The sequence below is a fragment of the Centropristis striata genome, chromosome 12 (genome assembly GCF_030273125.1).
Source record: "Centropristis striata isolate RG_2023a ecotype Rhode Island chromosome 12, C.striata_1.0, whole genome shotgun sequence".
NCBI classification, from domain to species: Eukaryota; Metazoa; Chordata; class Actinopteri; order Perciformes; family Serranidae; genus Centropristis; species Centropristis striata.
The window spans coordinates 31,937,168-31,962,606 of record NC_081528.1 but is presented as its reverse complement, the minus strand read 5'-3'; the positions used below and the strand labels follow the sequence as shown (position 1 = coordinate 31,962,606).

Here is a 25,439-nt window from a genome sequence, read left to right as displayed (position 1 = left end):
TTTTCGGAGAGATAAAGTGTGACAGCCAGGCATGAATATATTGCTGCCATGTCTCTGCCAACGCATGTCCTGTCCTCCAAACGAAACACACCTCCTGCCTGGAAACTTCCTCCGCTGATAATGAGGTGATAAAGGCTGCGTGTTTTTGCGTTTCACACAGTGAGGCCCAAAATATACAACTTAAGACACACGGATGCACCCACACCTTGTTATTGTTAATGCTTCCCTTCCAGTCACCTCACCAATTTATCCTCGGTCATGGACTTGTTTTTTTCCTCTGATTAACACGTCTGCATATTTTAACTTGTAACAGAACAATGTTGGAGCAGAACTGTTCTTTGTTTCTGCAGGGAGGGTCTGGTGGAGGTGGATAAGCCAAAATAACAGTTCAGGAACATTTTGGACAGATTAAAGACAGATGGGACAAAGACAGAACAGAGATTATGTACTGAAGGGGGGAAGAAAACAAAAGCAAAGGGAGAAAGCCTTACATTGCTACACTGAAATGTACACCAGGACAGGAAGCAGTGCATCGAGAGGTGTACATTGCCTGGAAGTATGTCCTCATTTGAAGCTGTTCAAAAGTTCAAACACAAACCTGAACTTGTGTCAGAGTTTTGAAATCATACACGATTGTTTGAATTTGGCTAAAGCTGAAGCGTGTGTCCTGTTTCTGTGTTTGTGTGAAATAAATGCCAGTGAAACCATTCGAGAGTCATTCTTTATATAAATTCTAATAAAGCAAAAAAACACACAAAAGAAAAAACGTTAATACAAACTTTTCCCAACAATATACATCAACCATTCAAACTTTATACATCCATCTGAAATATTTACACAAGCTTACATTCAAAAAGGTTGCTCTGTAGCTAAAGCAAAGCAAATACTGTGGCTCAGCTGTGTTTTAAACACTGTGGATCTGTTTAAAGGTACTATGTGAAGCAATTTACAGGTATTAATCACTCTGTATGGCCAATGGGTCACTGGACTGTTACGTGTCTTTAAAGCCAATGGATGATGTTTATGGGCGCTCTCAAGTGGACTCCCTGGCCTCTCTTTAGCTCCCCAACAGTGAACAACACTAACCAATGTTAGCTTAGAAACTGGAGAACAAAACTAACCCCTAGCTGGCTTTCTTCCTATTGGACGAGTAAGCTGACATCACTGCGAAGTATGCAATATTTAGTTATTGTGATTTTTTAAATCCTGTCTTAAGTGGATAACGTCAACTAATTAATCACTGGCTGTTTGAAAGTGACTTCATCAGCTAACATAGCTAAGTTAAAGCTAAAATTTACGGCTAAAACTAGACTGCTTGTTCACTAACATTATCCCTGGCAAAAGTACTATCCTATCATGCCTCTCTTTAGCTTCTCTACACCTCCAACAGTATAGTAAACTAACCAAGGTTAGCTTTAAAACCTGGGAAACAAAACTAACTAGTTGGCTTTCTTCCTATTGGAAGAGTAAGCTGACATTATTGCAAAGTATTCAATATTTTCATATTGTGGTTTTAGCCGGCTAATGTTGCTATGTTGCTAATATGGACGATTGCTACATAGCTAATGTAGCAAAAAACTGACTAAATGCAAAACATTAACTAATTCATCCAGACCCTGGGACTAAACTGGATGGTAAACAGCTTGCTGTTTGAAAATCACTTTATCAGCTAACGTTGCAAAGTTAAAGCTAAAGTTACGGGGGAAACTAGCCTGTAAAAAAGTGCTATCTCAGTGGATACATTCGTTGGCTAGCTTAATTATTTCATCAGCTATGGATCTGAGCCTTGACACTAACTTATGTATCATGACTACAATATTTATTTCATCCAACAATAATTTATGTAACGATACAAAGGAAAGGTGTATAATAAATAATGCTTTCTTTCTATTAACCGGCCAACTAGCTTACTATACCCTATGCTAAGCTAAGCTTAGGTTAGCCAGTTAGCTACAACTTAACTCCACATAGTACCTTCAAAATATTTTTTTTGACTAATATCCACAATATGAAACATGATTCTTTGTTAAATAAAGACAAATTCATTTTTCACATCATTTGTCTGAATGAAATGTTCAAATAATATATTAAAATAATATGTTGTGGAAAAAGGAGTAATGTAAACAAAGTTGGAGAAATAGCTTCCCTTACATGAACAGCTACATGTAAGATATAACTTAAGGAGTGCTCTGCAATACAAAATAACATTCTTCACTTATCAAACCAGGATATATTATGCTACTAAAATGTTGCTATGTTTGGTGTGTTGGTGTGTTTGCCCGGGGGTGTCAGGGCGTCTGCTGCGTGTCACAGCCCAGGACCTCCAGACGCAGGGCGATGTCGTTGATCCAACCCCGCGGGTGGATGCGGAGGTACTGGCCGAACAGAGGAGAATCAAAAACAGTGAGAGCTTCATCGTCTGGATCGCTGTTTCCTGTGAAGATCTAAGGAGAGAAAGAAAAAAAAGGATAAAACTGGATAAGAGCACTAAAATACTCAGAATCAGAATCACTTTATTAGTCCCTTGAATGGAGATTTGTTTTGATACGATACAAGACAAGGTACACAATGATAACAGAATAAGACCCAATAAAAGTCTAATAAAACACAGTCAAAGAAACTCCATACGCATATATAAAATCACTGACACATGAGTTAATACCCCTAAATGGAGAGTTAATACCTGGTATAGGCAAAAAGTGCAATGTGCAGATGTGCAAGAAGCAGACTTGTGAAGATGAGCAATTTGAGGGCTACTTTCTATTAGTTAAATAAATGGCAGTTGGTATAAATGAGACCTGGAGTCTTTTAGTCCTCCACCTAGGGGCCCTAAGACGACGGCCTGAGGGCAAGAGCTCAAATTCATTTCGAAGAGGGTGATCAGGACAATCCGTAATGGCGTAAGTCTTCCTCCGGACCTGTCTGTTATACATGGACATAATGCCTTCCTGCCGACTTCCTGAAATCCTTCCAGCAGTATTGACCAGCCTACCAAGGCTTGTTGGACAAGTTCAGGTTTCCAAACCATGCAACAATACAAAAGGTTAAAACAGATTCAATAAAACTTCTGTAGAAGAGAGTCATCATCTCAGAGGAGACATGGAAAGTCCTCATTTTCCTTAAAAAGAACAGTCTCTGCTGGACTTTTTTGGAAGTAACCTCAACATGTGGTTCGAAGCACAGTACTGAATACTAAAAACACACTGTAATAGGATTCCTTTGGTGGGTCGTCAGCACTATACTACAAAGTGACTCATTCATGTGTGTAACAGTAAGGGACACTGTGAGAAAGATTAGTTTTTCTGTGGTAATGATTTCACGAATGAAGAAATGAGTAGAGAACATGTTAGTCACTGCACTTTTAATGAAGCTGAAGTCAGACAGGAATCTCGACATGATCACTGGCCTGATTTTATTGGTAAACTGAGCTAAGTACCTTTTCTCTTTGGGAGCTGTCCTCTAACACAGTGCTCCAGGAGTGTCCATCGTGACTGACGGCGACGGAGAACTCCGTCACCATCATTTGGGTCAACAGTGATCTCGCTCCTTGGGTCACGACCCCTGTGATGCGTTTCACATTCCCCAAGTCGACCTGCAGCCACTCGTGAGGGTTGTTGTACTGGGGGGAGAAGAGCACATTGTTAAGAAAACATTTTTAGATCTCAGAAGGGAAAATTCAATGAATATGGGTAGAAAATGTTTAAATTCTACTTTTCAGCTTATTCGGCATGTATGAAAATCACATTTTGCCTTTTTGTGAATGAAAACAAATGTGGTTTTTAGACATTAATGTGCTGATTTTTCTATTCAAATAACCAATAGTCAACTCTTCAAACGGATTATTTTGTCCAAAGCATGACCCTATTCAGTTTTCCATGTTTGCTTGAAGGATGATGTAAATATTTCAATTCAATAATTAAAATAATAAATTTTCTATCAATTAAGTAAACAATTCATAGTTTAATGTGCCAATTATTTTCCATTATTCATTATTTAAAAATCACTATCAATCTACAAAGAAAGAATATTTAATTACAGTTTCATAAAAATTACTCTTTTTTTTTTCTTCATAATTCTGCTTAAATACAAACAGCCCCAAAAATATACCATCTCCTACGAGGGTAAAGTTATCCTGGGGTAGATGAAGTCTGAGTCTGCTCTAAAACTAATCTCAAATTAATATTAAATCTAAACAGTTTCCCCATGAATCACAAGTGTCCTGCAGTGAACTTACATAATATCCTACAAGGTAAAAAAATAACATTATCTTCTTTTTCTGTAGTCTCCATATTAGAACTCCATGATATTATGTGAAATAATATGACAAGAAATACAAAAGTCAGAGTGCACTGCATGAAATAATAGGAAGGACATTTTATATAACTGAAAGAAATAGATACCAGCTTCTGAATGAAGTAAGAGGAAGGAAAATAAAAACAGATGAAAGGATAGCCAGAGGGAACCCCACACCACTTCCTCTCCCACATCACTATTAGGAAACTTATAAAGTAGGAAAGTGTTTCTGGCAGGGCATCTTTTTTTCCACTGGTATTATGTGGTTGTACACAGCAAAACCAAAAACATTAACCAACTGTTAATGGGGGGATTTTCTTTCCATTTTAATTTGTTTAAGCACCGTACATGAAAAACTTTGGTTTTCACTGATATGCAAAGGGCTGCCTGGCAACAGGGAAAACCCAACAAACAAAAATGGTTAAAACTCTGTGTGAAGAGAGAAACCATTTTATCTAAAATCAAAGCTGTCACATATTTATAAACTGGGAAAAGTGTAACCACAGTCTGTTTCTGGGAACATACTGCCAAGAAGTTTTCCTGTTTAAACTGATGTTGAGTGAAGAACAATGAAAAAAACTTAATGTTGGCTGCAGCTACTGTTAGAGCTACTGTTGGTCGTCTGTTAAGGCTATTGCAACCCTTTCAGGGAGCTGTTCCAGATAATAATTGGCCCGCAGTGGTTGACCTCTATCCATGGATCACAAGTGCTTCTGTTTGGTGTCTGACCTTTAAAAGGGCTTTAAAACAGATCACAAATCACACCTCTACAGCTCAGTGCTGCAATGTGTGAGAGTGATAAGCTGAGGAGGCGTTGGAACTACACAACTAAATAATAAAAGGGTAGAGAAAGGGGAGTGTAAGGCTATTATGCACATCAGTGTTTGTTTTTCTTAATCATAATGTGAGGGAGCAAACGACAAATATCACAATATGACTTTGTGATCAAATACATAAATACAATACATGATCATTACATTTAAACACACACACACACACACATATATATATATATAAAATTATATATATATATATATATTCTTTTTTTCATGTTGATGATAAAGCGATTTTTTTCAATTGATTTTTCATAAAAGACATCAATAAATCAAATCACATCAAATACATAAATACAATACATGATCATTACATTTAAACATTAATATATATATATTTTTTTTCTTTTTTTTTCATATTGATGATAAATCAATTTTTTTCAATTGATTTTTCATAAAAGGTCTGAAAACAAATTCTTGCTGCATTGATGTAGAAGTGTATCTCTGCTGGGCATGTGTGTGTGTGTGTGTGTGTGTCATCTCTTCATGGATACTGACTTTCAACAACTTTTCAACAACCAAAGTGTATATTAAATGCAGATGAAATTCATAATGTTATATACACAGTGTCCAGCCGCCTGGTTAGTAAAGCACCTCACAAGGCCAGTGTGCAGTGTAATATTTGATGAAACGCCAGTGGGGACTGAGCTAATAAAAAGTCATAGTCATCGCTTGCACCAGAAGTATATTAGTGAGTACTCTGAATAGCTGAGTTCAGATCAGCAGAGCAGCTTCTCTAGCATATGTCAATATAGTATGTTATTTAAAATGTGTACATAATCATTTTAATAATATGTAATATCCCCCAGCTGTATCTCCTGCTGTTAGCCTAAAGCTAAGCTAACTGTCTACTAGTTGTAGCTTCGTGTTTATCAGACTGATATGGTGTCAAAATTCTCATCTAAATATTGGAAATAAAACAATTAAGCATATTTCTATAACAAATGTGTTGTTTTTTTTAGATACAAGACAATTCGTCAATAACAGTAACACTTCCTTTCAGTTTCTCTTTACCTTGTGGTATAAATTAACTGTTGTGTTTTTGTGTTCACCTTTGGCCTCCAGGCGTTGGCACTGCCTTCCTGCCGTAGGCGGGCGAGGCTGGGGCTCCAGCTCCGCAGCAGAGATGAATATGTTGAGGAAGCACTAAAGCTTTTGTCAGGAATCAGCCTCCTCTGGAGCCCGAGAGGCAGAGAGCAGCCTGACACACACACACACACACACACACACACACACACACACACACACACACACACACACACACACACACACAGTCATTATCTGCACTTCCAAAAAGTCAATTTAACTGATAATTCTGCTGCTGCTGTTGTTGGTGACACTCACTGTTGAGATCGCAGCCCAGCAGCTCCAGTCGGAGGGCAGGCTTTTGCACAGAGTTTACAGGATGAATCCTTACATATCGAGCCACAACTGGCGGATAGAAGAAATTGGTCTTCACCCTGGAGCTGTCCATGTTGCCAAAAAAGACCTAAAACAGAGACACACAAACAGTTCAGCTCAGACTTCAAAGATCAAGTGAGTTTGAGAACCACAGATCTAAACGACACATTAGGTTGTTTGCCAATGACTCCCAAAACATATTTTTAACACTGTAAAACAGTAATAATTCAGTAATAACTAATAATTGAGCCACTCCAGGTTGCTCCCTCAAAATAAATAAAAAATATTAAATATGGATCATAGTGAGCTAGCTTGCTTGTTGTTTACTGTATTTATTTATTTGAAACATCATCGTCATGGTGCTGCAGCTGCAAACAGAAACCACAAGTGACTCTTGGCACATTTAAAATGTCTTAAACTCTCATGTTCAGCTCCATCATTTTTGATTGCAAATACATTTTCTAAATGTTTTTATTCCTGCTTCGATTTTCTGATGTCATAAATGCAGAGGGTCTATTTAACTGCTGATCTGTTAACTTGCTTGTATTCCAGGTTCAACCTCTGTAATTCAGAGAAAGTCATTTCCCAAAGAATGACTCAGTCATTTAATTGCTGCCACCCTGGCTGTTACAGATATACAGTATGTGTGCACTACAGCAGAGGACGTACTCCGTTCCGCTTGGTATTGTTTCCTCTGTAGGTGGTCCAAGTGTCCTGGTCCAGGCTGTAGGAGACGTTGAAGAGTGTCAGGTAGTTTTCCCTCAGCTTGGCCCGGACTCCCTGAGTCTCCACACGGTGCAGCAGGGTGGGCCTCTGAAGATCAACCTAATAACAAACATATTTTTTTCTAGTCAACTCTGTATTTTGCTCATTGGACACTACATAATATAACACAGTAAATAGTGTACAAAGGTTAAAAGGAGAATAGCGGCACTTCTCACCTGTATCCATGACTTCATGCTTTTGCCTATCCAAGCATTGATATAACCAGTCTGATCCAGCCTCGCCAGCCTCGGCTCCCAGCTACCTGCACCAATGTTTTAGTTTTAGTTGCATTGTGTATTTGTTGTAAGCACTTCCTCTCTCTGCAGGTACTGACACATATTGAGGGTCTCTTTGGTGTGTTTAATCTTTTAAATGAAAAACACAGTCTTACTTTGGTAATCTGATGCTGTGATCTGGGAATCCTCGATCCTTCCAGACTTCATCCCCAGAGGAAAGACACAATCTGCATGCCAGTACGAGAAAATTCCAGTTCAGTAATTCATTCTTCAAAACCATTTCTGTGCATGTAATACAGCTGGACAGTACAGAACTATATGTACATCGTCTGTTTGGACATTTCTGCAAATTGCGACACTTGTGCCTCTACAGGTTAATCTCAGATATTCAGTTTAGCAACATGGGAAGTACTCATTTATTAAAAAGACCCAAAAATTACATAACACTAGTACTCACATATACTTTACAGTATGGAAAATGTGGGGAAAGCCACTGACATAGGTCTTACGATGTGATGAAACATTTCAAGTGCAATAACAAGAGTTTTGGCATTTAACACAGCTGTGAGTGATAAAAGTGTTTCTTTCCAAAGTTCTTTCCAAGTCCAAATGTTTATAGCCACGGCAGCCTCTCCATGAGGCTGTGTCATTACACACCACTAAATAAAAGTCATGGAAACTACTAAATCATTTGAAGAACATTGCCATGAGCAAAAAAACAACAAACCTAACAAATCAAAACATATCAATATTTTTCACAGATATGTGACGCGGTGTGTACCTACGTGGATTATAGACCAGGAGTTTAGCCCTCATGCCGGCCAGCTGGTAGTCTCCGATGGTGCACTCAACCAGCCACGTGCCAACGGTGGGGGGTCTCATCTCCACTGTGCCAAACACTCCTGAGAGACAAAGAACAATGCAATACATTAATAGTCAAGAATAGGGTTTTCTTAGTGCAAGTAAAGTAATAACTTAAAACAGAGATATTACTGTGGTTTAGTAATTTCAGCTGTTAAAACATGGAAAGGATTCATGTTAGGCCAAAGAAACCTCTGGTCCGTTTAACAGGGCTTTCAATATGTTTCACGTTTGTGCAAACACAGATATAAGCTTTTGTTATGGTATTGCATGTTTTTAATAGTTTTTATATGAGAGGAAGAAGGAGGTTTGCTAGAATGAGGGGTAATATATGGCTATGTGCATATTAAGTATACATGTGTGTTTACCAGGGAAGAGGTTGTAGACCCCCATACGGTGTTCCTTCTCAGCGTGAACAGTGAATGGCAGACCATGGAACTGCACCGCGTGGTACTCTCCATCACTTCCTACATTCAGCAGGTGCCACCGGACCAGCTGGTGCTGGGCGACCAACAGACCAGGAAGTGTCTCCGCCACATATCCATTTATTGCTAAGAGAAAAGGTAGGCGTTATTTATGAGACATTAAAAAAAACAAAAAAACAAGTACTACCCAACACCAAAAACCAACATTACCCACCAGTGGCAGTTCTATACAGGGGCCTACAGGGGCCACTGCCCCTGTGAAGAAGCCCTTGGCCCCTGCTGTGGCCCCTGTGTCAAATTAATAATGAAATGATCATTTTATAACGGTGAATGACGGAAAAATTCTTACCTATTTTTTCTTCAAGCAATATTGTACACAAAAGTAGCCCAAAATTTGTACATTGTGTAGTTAAATAAAAGCAATAAAAGCTTGCATATATTAAAAAAAAAACATAATTCTGACTATACCGCACTTTCAAAATAAAAATAAAGGTAATTGTGCTCAAAGATGAGAAACATCATTGTCGTACAAAAATAACTGTTCTTGTTGGTTAGTCTCATTGTTTCAATCAATGTGTTTGTATCTTCCAAATATACTTAAATGAGATTATTAAATAACCTAAAATAAAATGTTCTGAATGCTTAAATATCATCTTTGCAGTTTTTGAAATATGCCCCCTCTGATTAAACACTGGCCCCTCCTTGGCCCCCACAGCAAAATTGGTCTAGAACCGCGACTGTAACCCACCTGCAAACTTATTGCTGGTGTGGTACCAGGGGTCCTCAGTGTTGGCCTGACAGGGCGGAGCACAGTGCAGCCGCAGGTTCTCCTCCAGGTACCAGCTTTTAGTTTCATCAAAGGTATGGAAGAGAAGGGCGAACTCCTGCACGTCTCGCTGCGTGTTCCGACGGGTCCGGAGGATACCGGGCTTACAGATCACCAGTGGACCGATCAGACCTGAATTAAGGTCCCTTTCCTGGAACAAAGTACAGAAATAAAAAATATAATAAAAAAGATGAAACTTGTGAATCAATATAGGAAATGCGTAAGACTAAAGGTGAAGAGCTATCCAGACCTTGTCCACAGTGGAGTAGTAAGCCCCAGTCTTACAGTCAAATTCACTGTCTGTTGGTCCTTGTTTCTTGGTTACTCTCCAGTTATAGGTCCGCGCCTCCCCAGGAGGCACAGGCTCTCCTGGGAACCCGGGCGGAGCAGAGGAGGCGTCGGTTTGGCCCATGCCGGCCCCCTGGCTGCGATCATAGACTCCCTGAAGATGAAAGGAATAAGGCCTGGACGCCTTGTTCTTAAAGACCACCTTGAATTAGATAAAGAGGGAAAAGACACGTCATCAAGCACATCAATCACAGATCATTGAATTTGTTCTTTTATTTTGCTCAGCAACAGTATCACTCACAGTGAGGAGTTCATTAATCTCTGCTCTGATGAAAGGTCCCATGATCCCCAGGTGTTCCTGCACCTCTCCGCTGTCTTTGGGAAGTAGGAAGTCTTTATCACTGTAGGCTCGATACACCACCTTCTTATACTCTGGCAGGAACTTCCTCATCCCTCGACGCATCTCTCTAAACAGAGAAGTTGAGTCAAAACTGCTGCTTTAGACATTGATAAGATTGGATTTTAAAATGATTTCATTTTCTGTCATAATTGTGAAACATTTAAGAAATATTGTCAAAAACCTATACAAACAAATACAAAAAAACAGACAGAAGTGTTCTGGTTTACATTTGTAGTCCAAGTAGAATCAACTAATTCCATTTGAGCTGGCTTTGGTTTCATTCAGGTAAAGAGGCGGAAAGCAGACTACAGTCTTAAACTAATCATCTCCAGACTGTTGCTCCATTCCTCAGATAACAAACAGACATGAAAATGTTTCATCATCAAAACCTTAGAGATTGTACAGGTGCTTCAACTGATTACATTAGGGCTATATGGGAGAAGGAGCTGGGCATCGACATCACGCCTGAGGAATGGCTTGATATGTGTGAAACACCACACTCGACTACAAGTTCACAAACGTGGAGGGAATTTGGGTGGAAAAATTTGACCCGTTTCTTTATCACACCCAAGATTAAAAGTAGACAAAGTGCTACAGAACAACTATGTTGGCGGGCATGTGGGAGCAAAGTGGCTAACCATGCACATATTTTCTGGATGTGCCCCAGGCTGCGCTCCTTTTGGGATGGTGTCGGTGCCATAATTAAAGATATATTGGGGTATGAAATACCAAATGAAAGTAAAATTATGTACCTTGGAAATGTAACTGAAAGTGTAACTGGTAATGATAGTTATTTAGTCAAGATACTGCTGATTGCGACCAAGAAGACAATAACAAGGAACTGGTACAAGACTGAATCTCCTACCATAGAACAATGGCAAGGGATTGTAAGAGAAATATACTATATGGAAAAAGTGACCTACCAACTTCGACTGAAGGAAGATGTTTCTATTTCAAAGTGGAAACAATGGGTGTTGTATGACATAACGAAAGACATGTGAACTGTAAACTGTATGAATCTGATTTTGTAGAATATGGATACCCGCAGCCATGAATGTTGATACCGTTTTATTAATGTTAAGTGATTTTTCTTTTGTTGTGTATGTCTCTTGTGTACATGAAAAAAAAACCTAATAAACATTACAGTTTAAAAAAAAAAGAAAATGTTTCATCATCACTGTCAGTTCCTTAAAGGTCCTTCACCAAAACCTGGATGAAATATTGTTCCTACCTGGGTTTGATGAGCTGGTGTGGTTTTCTGATGCCGTAGTCCCAGCTGATCTCCTCTGCAGCAATGTAGTAGTGACGATATTTGGTCTCTCCGGAGCGCAGGTCCATGTAATCTGAGCCGAATGAATCTGTGCCGTTCACCTATGACACACTTATTATTATAATTTATGGGTGTTGGGGAAATGTTTGATATTGTGACACTTAATATGCAACATAAGATCTATACAACCCTGAATCCAAAGAAGTTGGGAAGATGTGTTAATTAGAATTCAGAATTTATATTTACAAGAGAAAAGTCTATCAGTTTGAAAATTAAACTCTTAAAACCCACCTGCCTGGGTAGGTTTAGGGGTAGAGGAAGGGTTGGCATTAGACCAAAACATTTTTTTGCCAAAGCTTATAACAAAAGAAGTGTGCAGGTATGCTTGTGGCTAAAACACAACCGAAACTACATCAGTTCAAGAAAACAAAAACTTTCTTGGGTATACCTGTACTGTTACCCTGACCCACTGGCAGGCAGGTGGTTAAATATTGACTTTGAACAGTTTTGAGTTGAGGAAATGTCACAAAGGATTAGCAAATCATCCCACCCAGAGTATATTCTTAATAAAAGTGCATAAGTACCTCTTGGCCAGAGTAGTCATCATAATCATAGGACAGCTCGATTGTTGTTGTGTGATTATTAGCAGTGTTGTTGTATTCCACTTCTGCTGTGAGCCTCTTGGGTTCAGACCGAATGGGGTTTTGTGGTATTAAGTTCCGATCCATCTCTTCTGAATGGCTCAGCTCTGCAGCGGGGAGCTTCTCGTTCAGCTGTGGACCGCTGTTCAGTAAGATCTCGTTGCTCTCTCCAAGCTCTCCCTTTGTCTCATTATACACACTTGACATTTCACTCCTTTCCTCGGCTTCTACTGCCACACCAGCGTCAGTTCTGTTTTCTACTGCATCTTCTTCAAGCTCTATCTCAGCTCCTTTATCTTCTAAGGATCCAGAACTGATATCTCCATCTGTCCAGTTGCCCTCTGCATGTCTTCTCTGCCTGCCACCTCCATTTTCTCCAGGTCCACTCTTGTTCTGAGAAACCGTCCACTCTCCCACTCTCTCTATGTTCTCTAAGATATCATGTGGGATTTCTTCCTCTGACGCCATATCTGGGTTCTCGACTTCCATTCTCTTCAGCTGACATGCAGACTCTCCTTCACCCCCTTCAGTTTTATCATTAGTAACATTTTGACTTGAAGTGTTTACTGATTGAGTGTCGTTATTACACACTCGAACCAACACTGTGCGATTTTTTGGTCTTCCGCTCCTCGGCTGCAGCTCTAGCTCATCAAAGTAGTCTGAGAGATCCTCTTCAACGCCATCACGATCGACTAGGTCTCCGTCTTCGCTGTGACGAACGGTGTAATGGATGCTCATCCCCCGGCTCTTCAGGCTGCTGTCATAGGCACTGATCTCCCACTCACCTGAGAGAAGACAATTATATCAAGACTCACACACAGGCACACGTCTGCATCCTTTGTCTTCTATGATACCCCATACATCAGCTGTTTCTTTGGAAATAGTGCAGTATCCTGATGCATTGATGTGCGACAAGTTTTTTAAATTATTATTATATATATCTTTTTATCTTATTTTATTTTATTTTATCTTACTTTGTCCTTTATCTAATTTATTTCTAACCTGCCTCCAGTGTTTCCTCACTGCTCCATGTTGAGATGGCGCTTCCTCAGTTCCTCAGTTTGTGCTTTGTTTTTAATAGGATGGGTGGGATGAAGGTGGGATGGGCGGAGGGTGTTTGTTTCTATGTTTCGTTATCTTTTTATTATCATTATTTTCTCCTTTCTTTTTTATGTAAAGCGCTTTGTGTTGCATCTCTCTTGTATGAAAAGTGCTATACAAATAAAGTCTGATTGATTGATTGAATAAAGCAGAACTCATCTCAGCTTCTGTACCCTGGCTACTTCTTGTGACTGTATGCTTTGTATTTAGTTATAGAGTAAAAATGTGAATGTATCACCTTGCCAAATTATTTTTTCAGTTCTGTTTTGTTTCTCTATTTGTCTACTATCTGTCTGTCTTTTTTAGGTTATTTTTTCACCTTTATTTCAATTCTCAAAGTAATGAATTAATGATTTACTTCAAATTTTGCTTTGCCCACCAACAATATTCAACAAAACAGACTTCAGTTTTACCCATCAGCTCAGTTTCCATTGGAACTGTCACACCAGTCATGGGGAAGAGGGTGAGGACGGACTGGTAGAGGCCATCGTACTGGAAGAGGTTCCCAGTGAAGTAAACAGACAGGAAGTCACTCTGGGTGCCCACGCTGGCCACATGCCAGAAGGCGACATCAGTTTGAGACACGACAAACTGACGCCCGCCGAACATGATGCCGTTTATACCTGGAGGTAGAGGACAATTCACAGGTAAAACATTCATAATGTGGTGGCTCAGTGTATAATGCTGCTCATACCAACAATGCGAATCATACAAAAAACAAAGATATACAGTCCGCTCACCTACACTGCAAAAAAGTCAACTTGTGTTTTTTGGCCTAAAACAGTGATTTAAGTTGGTAAAACTTGGAAATATAAATTATTGACATTTAGGGCAATAATCTAAGTTAGCACAACAAAGGAAGCCAGTTGTCTGCTCAAAAACAAGTTTGTGAGTTGTTGTTACTTATATCTTTAAGTTGGGGTTCACAACAAGGGACAATAGTTCTGCTAACTCTTATTTCTTTGTTGTGAAATGCGGGAAATCAGTGAAATTTGGTAATTAGCGAAAGCTAGCGGCTAACTGATGCTAGCGGCTAACTGATGCTAGCGGCGCTGCTTGTTACAGCTACAAGAGTAGCCATTAGCGTATCAATGCTAACTCAAAATTGTGGTCGCAACATTAGCTGACATTTCATAGTGGCGTTACAATCGTGCCATTCAGCACATTGCAGAAGTTAGCAGAAGTAAGGATTAGAAGTTATTAGAAGTTAGTACAACTTACAGTTGAGTGGACAAAAATCTGAATTCAGAGTTGAGCAAACTAAAAAACAAAACTAAAAATATTTAGTTTAATTGTCCAACTTAAAATTTTATCGAAGTTTGTTGCCTTGAAATTTTGAGTTCACTCAACTTTTCTTTTTTTGCAGTGTATGTTTGTGGACAAATAGGGGATCAATTTCATAAATACAGAGAATCACTTTAAAGCAGCTATAATCAACATTTTTTAGCTGCCCGACAACTTTGCTGTTTTGGTTCATTCTCACAGCAGTGTTGTTTTTGGTGCAAAAAAATCAACTAAAACCTGTAAATACATGCTACCTGCTCAGCACCAAGAAGCAGAGACACAGTAAGTTGAAATTTATGAAGCATTTTTTTAGCTAAAGAGCCAGGAGCTGGTGGAGACCAAAAATAGAGCTAAAAGAGAGTTAATGTGGGACTCATCAGGTGGCCAAAACATGAAGAATTCATGTTAATGTCACTCTATAACGGCTGGATATGTAAATATAAATGTAAATACAAAACTGTGTACAAGTGATTAGAGTGAAAAAAGAAAAGAGATGAGAGTGACCAAGAATATTTCAGTTACACAAAAAGTTTTTCAGACTTTTTTTGTTGTGGGAAAAAAAATATTAAAAAATAATGTTTTTTTTCTATGACTGCAATGTACGATTATTTTCATATGTGTTATTATATGACAATGTGGTGCCCACAACTTGTTTCTGCTGCTCTCAAGTGACACAAAAAACACAATTTGTTGCTTGTTCAAATCAGAGCTCAGAGCCCATATTGTCATTGTTTTATCTCACATAATTCACTCTGTTCACATTTCACTAACAGTGAGGTAAAGAGGTAAATATATAAATGTAACCAGAGGTGAACTTACTGTAAATGACATTGGACTTGTAGAACTCAGGGTCTGTGGTGTTAGAGGAGGTTTGGCTGGACTTCTGCATGTTTTCATCTATGTACCAACTTCTGTTCTCATCAAACACAGCAAATATTAGGCTCCACTTTTTATCTGGACCCACCTGTATGCAACAGTAAAAAAAGACACACGACAGGTTATTTCATTGCAGGCCAGAGAAAACATGGCTTGCATCTTTTTGCATTTTGAAAATACGAAGAAACTCACCAGACGTCCTCTGGTGTCGATGGCGTCGTCCTTGCAGATTAGCAGGGTGCCCACCAGCCCGGAGGCCAAGTCCCTCTCTGGGGAGACGGTGCTCTGATACAGCTGGGTCAGACACTTGGGGTCTCCATGCAAGGGTCCATCATCTGTTGTTAACTTCCAAACGTAGCTAAAGGTCCCGTTGGGGGGCACCCCCATGGAGCGCAAGTCCTTCTCTGCAGCTGATTCATTAGAGGAGATTAGATTAAACTTTGATGTTGAGAATTTGAGGAATTGCAGCAACAGGAAAATGAAAACAAGACAACTAAAGATAACACACCAAGTAACAATCATGGTGAAACACATTAAAAAACATTAACATGATTATTAGTTAGTTAATTAGTTAATCCTATTAGTATGTTTAGTCTATTGGTTAATGTCCTTGCTCAAGCTTACTGTTCACAGATCTCTGCAGTGGAAAGATCTTGGTAAGCCCCTTGGGGTAAATGTTGAAAGGGCGACTGGCCAGGTTTCTGAGAGTGATCTGTAGAGACAATACAAACCAATGGGAGATCAGCAGAGAGCCATACAAAGAGTGCTACATAGATGACATACATTTTTCTATGATTGATAATATCTTTTCTTTTTTTTGTAGCTTCAATTTGACCATTATGGAAGTCATAAAAGGCAAGTGAGAAGAAAAAAATTCTGGTGATCCATTTTCTAAGTCGGATCCAAATTGTTTTCTCTCCTGTGTTTGTGACTTTAGAATAGGAGAAAAAAGTTTGGATCAGGCTATATTTTCCATCTTGAACATATTGGATTTTCTCTTGATTTTTCTGTCTGAAAAATGCAATTTCAGAATGTTCAGAAGACATGTGGCCTATAAAAAGTGTAACCAGTATTTACTCGTTTGACTCCAGGGCGAATTAATTGGTCAGAATCTGTGCTCACTTTCACTTTTCCCATTTGAATGAACAAACACAGGATCTGCCACTAGACTCCTAATGGGGTGGGGCCAGAAGTGGATCACCAGCATCACTTTCTGACTTGCCTCTTTGGGGTTCTGTAGTTCATGCACAAAATGCTAATTCGCATATATTCCTCACTCACTTGGATTTGGTCACTGATTTTTCCTTTCAGCAGTGGACCTAGCAGTGTGTTGTCAGGGTTCTTCCTCTGAGTAAAAGATGCATCCGTGTATTCCACATACACCGCCTTTTTATACGTGTAGTCCAGGTGATGGGGGGTCGGAGGCAAGTATCCAGACTGCAACTCACTGATGTGCCAAAGAGAAAAAGAATCAATCCAATTAAAATCAGCTCTCACTTTCTGTTATTTTTCTTCCACCTCCGCCTCCTACATCTTCCCCTACCTGTCTGTGGCTTTGAGGTGAGGGGCGTAGTCCCAGGTAACCTCTTCGATGGCGATGAAATGCTCCCATGTTACACGTGGCTGTCCCCCACTGGCTCTTGCTTGCACTTGTGTTTTTCTAGGCTTAAGGGTAATGGTGTTGAACAAATTGGCATCTTCGTAACTGTAGTCTTCACTGTATTCTTCGCTGATGTCCCCGTTGTCCTTGTGTTTGACATTACGCACGTCTGGTCCCGGCAGAGGCTCAGTGCATTTCTCCACCATGAAAAAAGCGTTCATTCCATCTGGGGAGAGCAGTAGTGCACAAAAACAGCAAGAGTTATCGTTTAAATAGAGGAGGTGAGATTCATTTAACTCTGGAAACAGAAACTAATTGGGCGTTTCTTACCGTGGCGGTGAGCATGTATCTGACAGCTCATAAGGAAGCGGCCTGCAGTTGAAGGTTTCATTTCTGCAGTGATGAATGACATAGGGGTCAGCTCCATGGTGACTTTACGATGGGTCAACACCTAAACAATAACAAATACAAGCGTGACTTCGGTGTTTCAAGGGGTTAGTGACACAATAACACAAACAAACTGACCAATCAAGGCAGTGGAGGATTGGTAACTCCCATGTTCTGTGAGGTAAAATGACTGTTTTTGTCAATAGAGTCTGGTGGCTTTGACCGGACCGTAGAACGGCTTCAGTTCCAACCAGATGAACTTTAACAGAATTGTATAACAGCAAGGTTAAGCAGCGAAAATATTCTAAATAAGATGTGCAATTTATATAGATTTTTTAAACCCGTTTTTTAAGGTTGCTAAAACACATTGCTTAGCTTCTGTGCCTGCTTTTCCAAACCGACATCTACTGCAGGAAATACACTGTTAAGTGCATTATGCAACCCCACTTAAAAAATTAAAACTATTCCTTTAATGAACAGGCATGGAGACTGGTATCAAGCTTCTCATCAAGCTCTCAGAAAGAAATCATATATTCAAAAATGTCGGACTATTCCTTTAAAGAAGCTGCAGACCTTTCAGCAAGAACAAGCAGATAGGAAATACAGTTTAGTAGCGTTGGAGTGTATATATAGTAGTATAGTACTGTACTGAAATTATTTTGCTATTGAATTCAATGTCAATAAAATCATCATCTTGAAGTCGCAATTTGTTAATTTTATATTTGTAGATAATCAAAGCAAGTGAGACAATAAACGCAAAGTCCATTATTATACATATGTTATTTCAATACCATTATTATATTGTATTAATTATTCAGAAAAGTATTGAATTTAGGAGATATAATATCACCTTAAGCCTTTAGATATTTTTTCTATGACTGTGTTATATCTGAAAACTAAAATTACCTGCAGAGTGTGATCCTGAAACTGAATGGAGTGAATTTCTGGAGCAGTGCCCATCCCAATCAGATGCCAGAACACATGATTACGGCCCTCACACATTGTTAAACCTACAGAGAGAGACAGGGAGCGAGAGAGAGAGAGAGAGAGAGAGAAAATTAGGCCAAAATTCCTGTGTGCACCACATGCTGCGCAGCCACTGATACAATGAGCACAGTGTTCACAACACTTAACATTACTACACGACTTCATGGAACAAACTCCCTGTTCGCAGCCCGTCTGGTTCATTACCGGGTAACGTGGAGTTGACATATCCATTGATGGTGTGGTATTCCTTCCTGCCGATGCTCTTTCTGAACTTCTCTCTGCTCGTCCTCTCTCCTACCTCTCCATACCAGCTCTTGGTCTCGTCAAACACAGCAAACAGCAGGACGAACGCCGTATTTCTCCTCTGGCCATCGTCTGTGAAAGCACCTGGAAAATACACACAGATAACACATGTGATGCAATATGTAATTGCAATGGTTTTGTGCAATTTTAAGCCAGGGTGAAGTCACTGATTTGTTTTTAAAAAACAATATATAGTATATACCACCACTTTATTCCAGACTAAAATATCCAACAGCTGTCGGAGAGTTAGCTGTACAATTTGGTACAGATATTCACTTTTCATTTAACGCCACCAGTGGTGGAAAAAGTGTCAAGTACTAATATCACACTGAGAAATTAATCCCTACAAGTAGGCCCTGCTTTCAAAAGTTACCTAGTAAAAGTACAAAAGTATCAGCATTAAAATGTACTTAAAGTAAAGTACTCATTATGCAGAATGGACCCACTCAGAATAATATATATATATATATATATATATATATATTTATATATGAGGTTTAGTTTAAAAAAAATCTAATCACCTTTTTGAATCTTTTTCATGTTAAATCTTGACCTGAAAAGTAACTTAAGCTAGCAGCTACATCTAGTGGAGTAAAAAGTACAATATTTGCCTCAAAATGTAGTGGAGTAGAAGTATAAAGTTACATTGAATGGAAATACTCAAGAAAAGTACAAGTACCTCACTTGAGTAAATGTTCTTAGTTACGTTCCACCACTGAACGCCACTATGAGGTTCATTACATTTGAAGAACTTTTTGAAGAACAACACATAATAGAAAGACAAAAAACATGAGAAGAATATGTGCACTGACTGGTTTTGCAGATGAGCAGGGCACCGATGAGTCCTGAGTTCACGTCTCGGACTGTGTCCACCTGGGAGGAGTAGGAGTAGGTGAGGCACTCTGGGTCGCTGCTAGTGGGTCCGTCTTTGGGGCTGATGTCCCACACGTACTCATAGTATCCACCAGGAGGGACTGCATCATCCTCCTTCTCCTGGCCTGCTGTGGAGTCATCGTACCCGACTCCTGGAAAGAAAAGACGCAGCATGATGACTCCTCTGTAGTCACTCAGGAGTAGAGGTCGGTCAAAGCAGGAAAACTTGTGTCACAATGACTTATGCATGACTTATGATTTAATGTCCAACTGAAAATCTGTAGTAATGTAGGATCTAATAACCATACTATCAGGATGAAAGTAAGACCACACTTCTTTTAAAATTCATGCAGGGAAGCACTGACTCATGATAAAAATGACTTATATTGGACATGTGTGCATGCACTCCCCCACAGGGCAGCAACCTTTTCCCTCCACTATATAAATACATAATAGTGATAAATTAACAAATGAATGTTAAAATTAAGGAAAATGTGCATGATTGTTCTTTTATAGTGTAAAGTATATACACACGATTGCCTATTGTTTGATTATTTCTGCATATATTTATTTATAGACATATACAATTTTTTGGATATAAATTTCTCAACTTTTTCTGAATGTATTACATTTTCTTTTAATTTTCTGAATGAAAAAACAATAGATGATATCAGAAGAGAAAGGGAACATAGTAAGTAAAAATAAAATGCATACATTTAAAATATATATATAAGAACATTACATTTATTTTACTTAACATAAATGCATATAGGCTATATCTAAAAACTATATAAATACATAATAGCGACAAAATAACAGATTAATGTTAAAATTAATGAAAATGTGCATGATTGTTCTTTTATGTTGTAAAGTATATACACACGGTTGCCTGTAAAGTTGGAATAATTTTGTTTTCAGATCTGATCCTCTGTTAATTGTGGTTTCATCTTCATTGTGAAATGTTTGAAAGAGATTAATTAATAAAGTTTTTAGAAGATACACACTTTATCTGTCAATAATAAATCACTTTGTCACAATCATTTCATGGAAAGAGATGAAAATTATTTTAATCCAACCTCATGGGCGACCATGTAAATAATAGAAAAGTTTAGTCTTTAAATGTCTAAATTAATTTATTATCAGATCCTACATTACCTGTGTGATGTAGGATCTAATAATCATACTATCAGGATGCAAGTAAGACCACACTTCTTTTTAAATTCATGCAGGGAAGCACTGACTCATGATAAAAATGACTTATTTTGGACATGTGTGCATGCACTCCCCCACTGGGCAGCAACCTTTTACCTTTCATTCTTAATATTGCATTAACCCTCAAATGTTTTCAGATCAGGGATATTTCCTTTACAGATAGATAATGTAATTTAAAGCCTCTTAACGCTTTCATGTCGGAAGACTGACCGTTTGGTTCTGCACACACAAGATAATGATAACCGTTGTTCTCTGAAATTTCTCAAGAATGAGGCGGCAACTTTTCTTCTAAATCCTTTTATAAATAGCAGCTTGTTTATGATTTTGGTTAGTAGTAATTTGACAGTTACATCCTTGCCTCTTACATTTTTTCCCTCTTTTTTGGCGCCAAAAATGTTTCAGACTTTGGCAAAAAAAACAAGCCTTTGAGTCAGAGGATCAGACTTGGATTTCCCTTTAAGCTGTTAAAGTCGGATTGGATCAGTAAGCATTTTGCCACTGACTCATCTGCACTGCAACATGGACTTCACATTAAAATGCGATTATGAGTCAAAACGCTGAGTCTGAAAGTGAACAAGATGAAGTATTCTGCTGACTCATGTTAAGTTAGCGCATGGGAGAAAGTTTAAAGGATGACAGCAGTTCTCTACCTTCTGACTGTTTCCAGTAGGTGATCCCCACAGGGCTCATGCTGTAGGGCTGAGACGCCAGGTTTTTGAAGTGGACCACCACCCGGTCACCAGCCTGGGCAACGATCACAGGGCCTTGAATACCTGCAACCAGAAAACATACAGTATATATTACATATTATCCTCTAATTGAAGACTGTAAAATACAAATGTGACCCTTTTTTTTACATTTCAGATTCTGGGCATACCTTTTTCCCCTTGCATATATTTAACTAATAGAGGTGTATTAACCATGATTAGAACTGTGATAAAATAATTTAATTAATTATTATAATTAAAATTGTCAGAGGAGGAGACGTACCTGTCCATGGCGGCCGTGGCTTGGGAGCTGTGTAGGTGGAATCTGTATACTCTCTGTAAACTGCCTTGACATATTTTTGAGGGATATCCTTGGCTCTCCTCCTAAAAAAACAACAAAAGAAAAGAAACATTTAAAAACACGGAGGCATAGGAGCACCCTGAAAAAAGATTACATCTCTTAAAGAATCATAAAATAAATGTGGAAATATTGAGAGGAATAATTAAATGAATAAATAAGAGAAATACTTAATTAACAAAAAAGCAAAAATCTAAAGAGGAATACAAAATGTGAAAATACAAAGACATTATAAGCATTTTTAAATGTATTTTCCACATTTATTTGTTTGATTATTTCTGCATATATTTATTTATAGATGTACATTTTTTTGGATATACATTTCTGAACTTTTTCTGAATGTATTACATTTTCTTTTGATTTTCTAAATGGAAAAACAATAGGCGATATCAGAAGAGAAAGGGAACATAGTAAGTAAAAATAAAATGCATACATTTAAAATATTTACAAGAACATTACATTTATCTTACTAAACATACATGCATATAGGCTATATCTAAAAAAAACTATATAAATACATAATAGCGACAAATTAACAGATTAATGTTAAAATAAATGAAAATGTCCATTATTGTTCTTTTATATTGTAAATTATATACACAAGGTTGCCCATAAAGTTGGAATAATTTTGTTTTCAGACACAATCCTCTGTTAATTGTGGTTTCATTTTCATTGTGAAATGTTTGGAAGGGATAAATTAATACAATTTTCAGAAGATATACACTTTATCTGTCAATAGTAAATCACATTGTCACAATCATTCCAAGGAAAGAGGTAAAAAATATTTTATTCCAACTTCACGAACGACCATGTAAATAATAGAAATGTTGAGTCTTTAAAAGTATAAATGTATTTATAATTGTATTTCTCTTTAAGTTTACACTTAAAAAAACAAATAATTATTTGGGTTATGTCACTCCTGTGGCTTCAATTGATTATATATTTGTCATTATTTTAACCAGTCTATAATAAATACCCTGTAAAACAACGAGCTGGCATTGAAAGCAAAGGAAGCCTAATTAGGGAATTCTTATTTTTTACAGTAATTCTTACTGCCAGATTTTTTTTCTCCATTCAACAAAACCACAGTTTGGAAACTAAGAGATCAAAAAGACAGGAGAGTTTGTTGCGTAAATAAAACAAATAATAATTAACCTTTGGTCAGACGCTGGGTCGCCATTATCGTCCAGGTAGAGATAGTCCCATCCGATCTCCACCGCTGCGATGTGATACTCCCTGACGGCGGCGGCGGGACGCTGCGCCGCTCCGCCCGGGCAGCGGAGCAGCAGCAGCGGCAGCAGCAGCACGAGTGTGGCGGCTCTCATCGCGGTCAGCTCCACAGTGTCCCGGGTCAAACTCTGCCCGGCTCTGCTGCTCCTCCTGTGCGCTGAGACTTTTAAAGGAAAGGGGGGGCCGGGGAGAGGAGAAGTGGGGAAGCTGGACGTGGGGGCGTGTGGTGGTGAGAGTATGATAACGTCAGCTGAGGCTTTATTGTCCGGAAGGAGGAATTAGTCCCGGACAGTCAACAAATGGAACATGCATAGTATTTACATTCAGTGGCGGTTCTATACAGGGGCCTACAGGGGCCCATGCCTTTGGCCCCTGCTGTGGCCCCTGTGTCAAATTAATAATAAAATGATAAATTTATAACAATGAACAATGGAACAATTCTAACCTAACCAATGAGATATTGTTCAAACAATATCTCATTGTACACAAAAGGAACCCAGAATGTGTACATTGTATAATAGTTTAATTGTGCAATAAAATATTGTGTGTGTGTATATATATATATATATATATATATATATATATATAGCACGTTTCCAAACTGTGGTTTTGTTGAATGGAGAAAAAAAAATCTGGCAGTAAGAATTACTGAAAAAAAAAAAAAAAAAAAAAAAAAATATATATATATATATATATATATATCATTCTGACTGTACTGCACTTTCAAAATAAAAAAAGTGATTGTGCACAAAAATGAGAAATGTCATTGTCATACAAAAAAACTGTTATTGTTGGTGAGTGTCATTAATTAAATCAATGTGTTTGTATTTTCCAAATACACTTAAATGAGATGTTTAAATAAGCTAAAATAAAGATTTTGAATGCTTAAATATCATCTTTGCCATTTTTTTATGTGCTAATGAGCCCCTCTGATTAAACACTGGCCCCTCCATGGCCCCCACAGTAAAACTGGTCTAGAACCGCCACTGCTTATATTGATGCCATTTATAATATATACAGTGATGGAAAAAAATATTGGACCACCCCTTTCCTTCATTTGTTCCTTCATTTGTTTGGACAAATATAATGATAACAACAAAAATAGCTCATAAGAGTTTAATTTAAGAGCTGATATATAGCCAATTTCCTGTGGTTTTCTTGATATTAACCAAAATCATTATCAAGAACACCATGGGAAATTGGCTATATATCAGCTCTTAAATTAAACTCCTATGAGCTATTTTTGTTGTTATCATTATATTTGTCCAAACAAATGTACCTTTAGTTGTACCATGCATTAAAATGACCAATAAATTGAAGAAAACAAAGGTGGTCTAATATTTTGTTTCCATGACTGTAGATATAAAACAGTAGGCTAAATTCACTTCAAAAACATCAAATTTTGGGTTGCCAGGTTGTGAAGTCCTTTGACAACTCCAGCATGACACCAGCTTGACCAAAAATCAACATATTAATAACTTGTTAACACTTATAAATGCATCGTTGGGCTATTGATAGTGAAAAATGTGAATATCAATAACTGATGCTTGGCCAATGTTTGTAACTGCCTTATAACAAAACAGAAAACACCAGACAAAAGACTATTATTGTTATAATTGGTGGTTAATCAACAAATTTTAAATCATAATCATTAGTTACAATTTATGAATCTTTCATGAAGGACAGCTTACTTGAAAGCCTTGGTGTGTGGTCAAACACGGTGCTGTCTGCTTTGTGAAGAATTGTTAAAATAAATAGTTACATTTAATCCAAACTGTAGTCACAATATATATATATATATATATATATATATATATATATATATATATATATATATATATATATATATATATATATAGCACGTTTCCAAACTGTGGTTTTGTTGAATGGAGAAAAAAAAATCTGGCAGTAAGAATTACTGAAAAAAAAAAAAAAAAAAAAAAAAAAAAAATATATATATATATATATATATATATATATATATATATAAATACATATATATATATATAAATACAATAATTATCAATACATCCAAATGAACAAATATTAGATTTAAACGGTCCATCATTAAACTGACGCCCTAGAGAAAACGGTAATCTTAAACATCAATGGTCAAATTAAATTTTATGATGATTTCAGAGATCATGACCTGAACACTCTCTAAATGTGGATTTGAGAGAAGCATGTTTTCATTACTAGGCTTCACTGCCACCTTATGGCACATGAGAGGTACTGCAGATCTTTGTTATAGTCTAATAAAGAACCCTTACATAAATAATTAA

At 37.8% G+C, this 25,439-nt stretch overlaps 1 protein-coding gene across 1 annotated transcript; it reads right to left on the bottom strand.

Moving 5' to 3' along the window:
- Positions 1-713: 713 nt before the first annotated feature.
- On the bottom strand, positions 714-23,322 carry f8 (coagulation factor VIII, procoagulant component). The gene is made up of 27 exons (XM_059346893.1): positions 23,083-23,322; positions 21,853-21,953; positions 21,513-21,635; positions 19,590-19,802; positions 18,679-18,861; positions 18,394-18,497; positions 17,431-17,551; positions 17,044-17,326; positions 16,782-16,947; positions 16,125-16,212; positions 15,693-15,910; positions 15,444-15,588; positions 13,754-13,963; positions 12,183-13,024; positions 11,560-11,699; positions 10,230-10,395; positions 9,891-10,130; positions 9,563-9,791; positions 8,758-8,940; positions 8,314-8,430; positions 7,684-7,755; positions 7,469-7,554; positions 7,197-7,352; positions 6,471-6,615; positions 6,179-6,327; positions 3,437-3,619; positions 714-2,444 (listed from the first exon to the last, which is right to left on the bottom strand). Exons 1-27 carry the CDS (start codon positions 23,250-23,252, stop codon positions 2,289-2,291), a joined length of 4,989 nt encoding a protein of 1,662 aa, XP_059202876.1. The 5' UTR covers positions 23,253-23,322; the 3' UTR covers positions 714-2,288.
- Between the last annotated feature and the right edge of the window lie 2,117 nt (positions 23,323-25,439).

What these genes read in the sequence shown, in the direction of transcription:
- f8 (XM_059346893.1), bottom strand. Translation starts at nt 23,252, where the DNA reads ATGAGAGCCGCCACACTCGTGCTGCTGCTGCCGCTGCTGCTGCTCCGC. An exon ending in GGTCTACAACCTCTTCCCTG is followed by an intron (nt 8,431 to 8,757) that starts GTAAACACACAT and finishes TTTGTCTCTCAG; the next exon opens with GAGTGTTTGGCACAGTGGAG. An exon ending in GCTGGGCTGCGATCTCAACA is followed by an intron (nt 6,328 to 6,470) that starts GTGAGTGTCACC and finishes TGTGTGTGTCAG; the next exon opens with GCTGCTCTCTGCCTCTCGGG.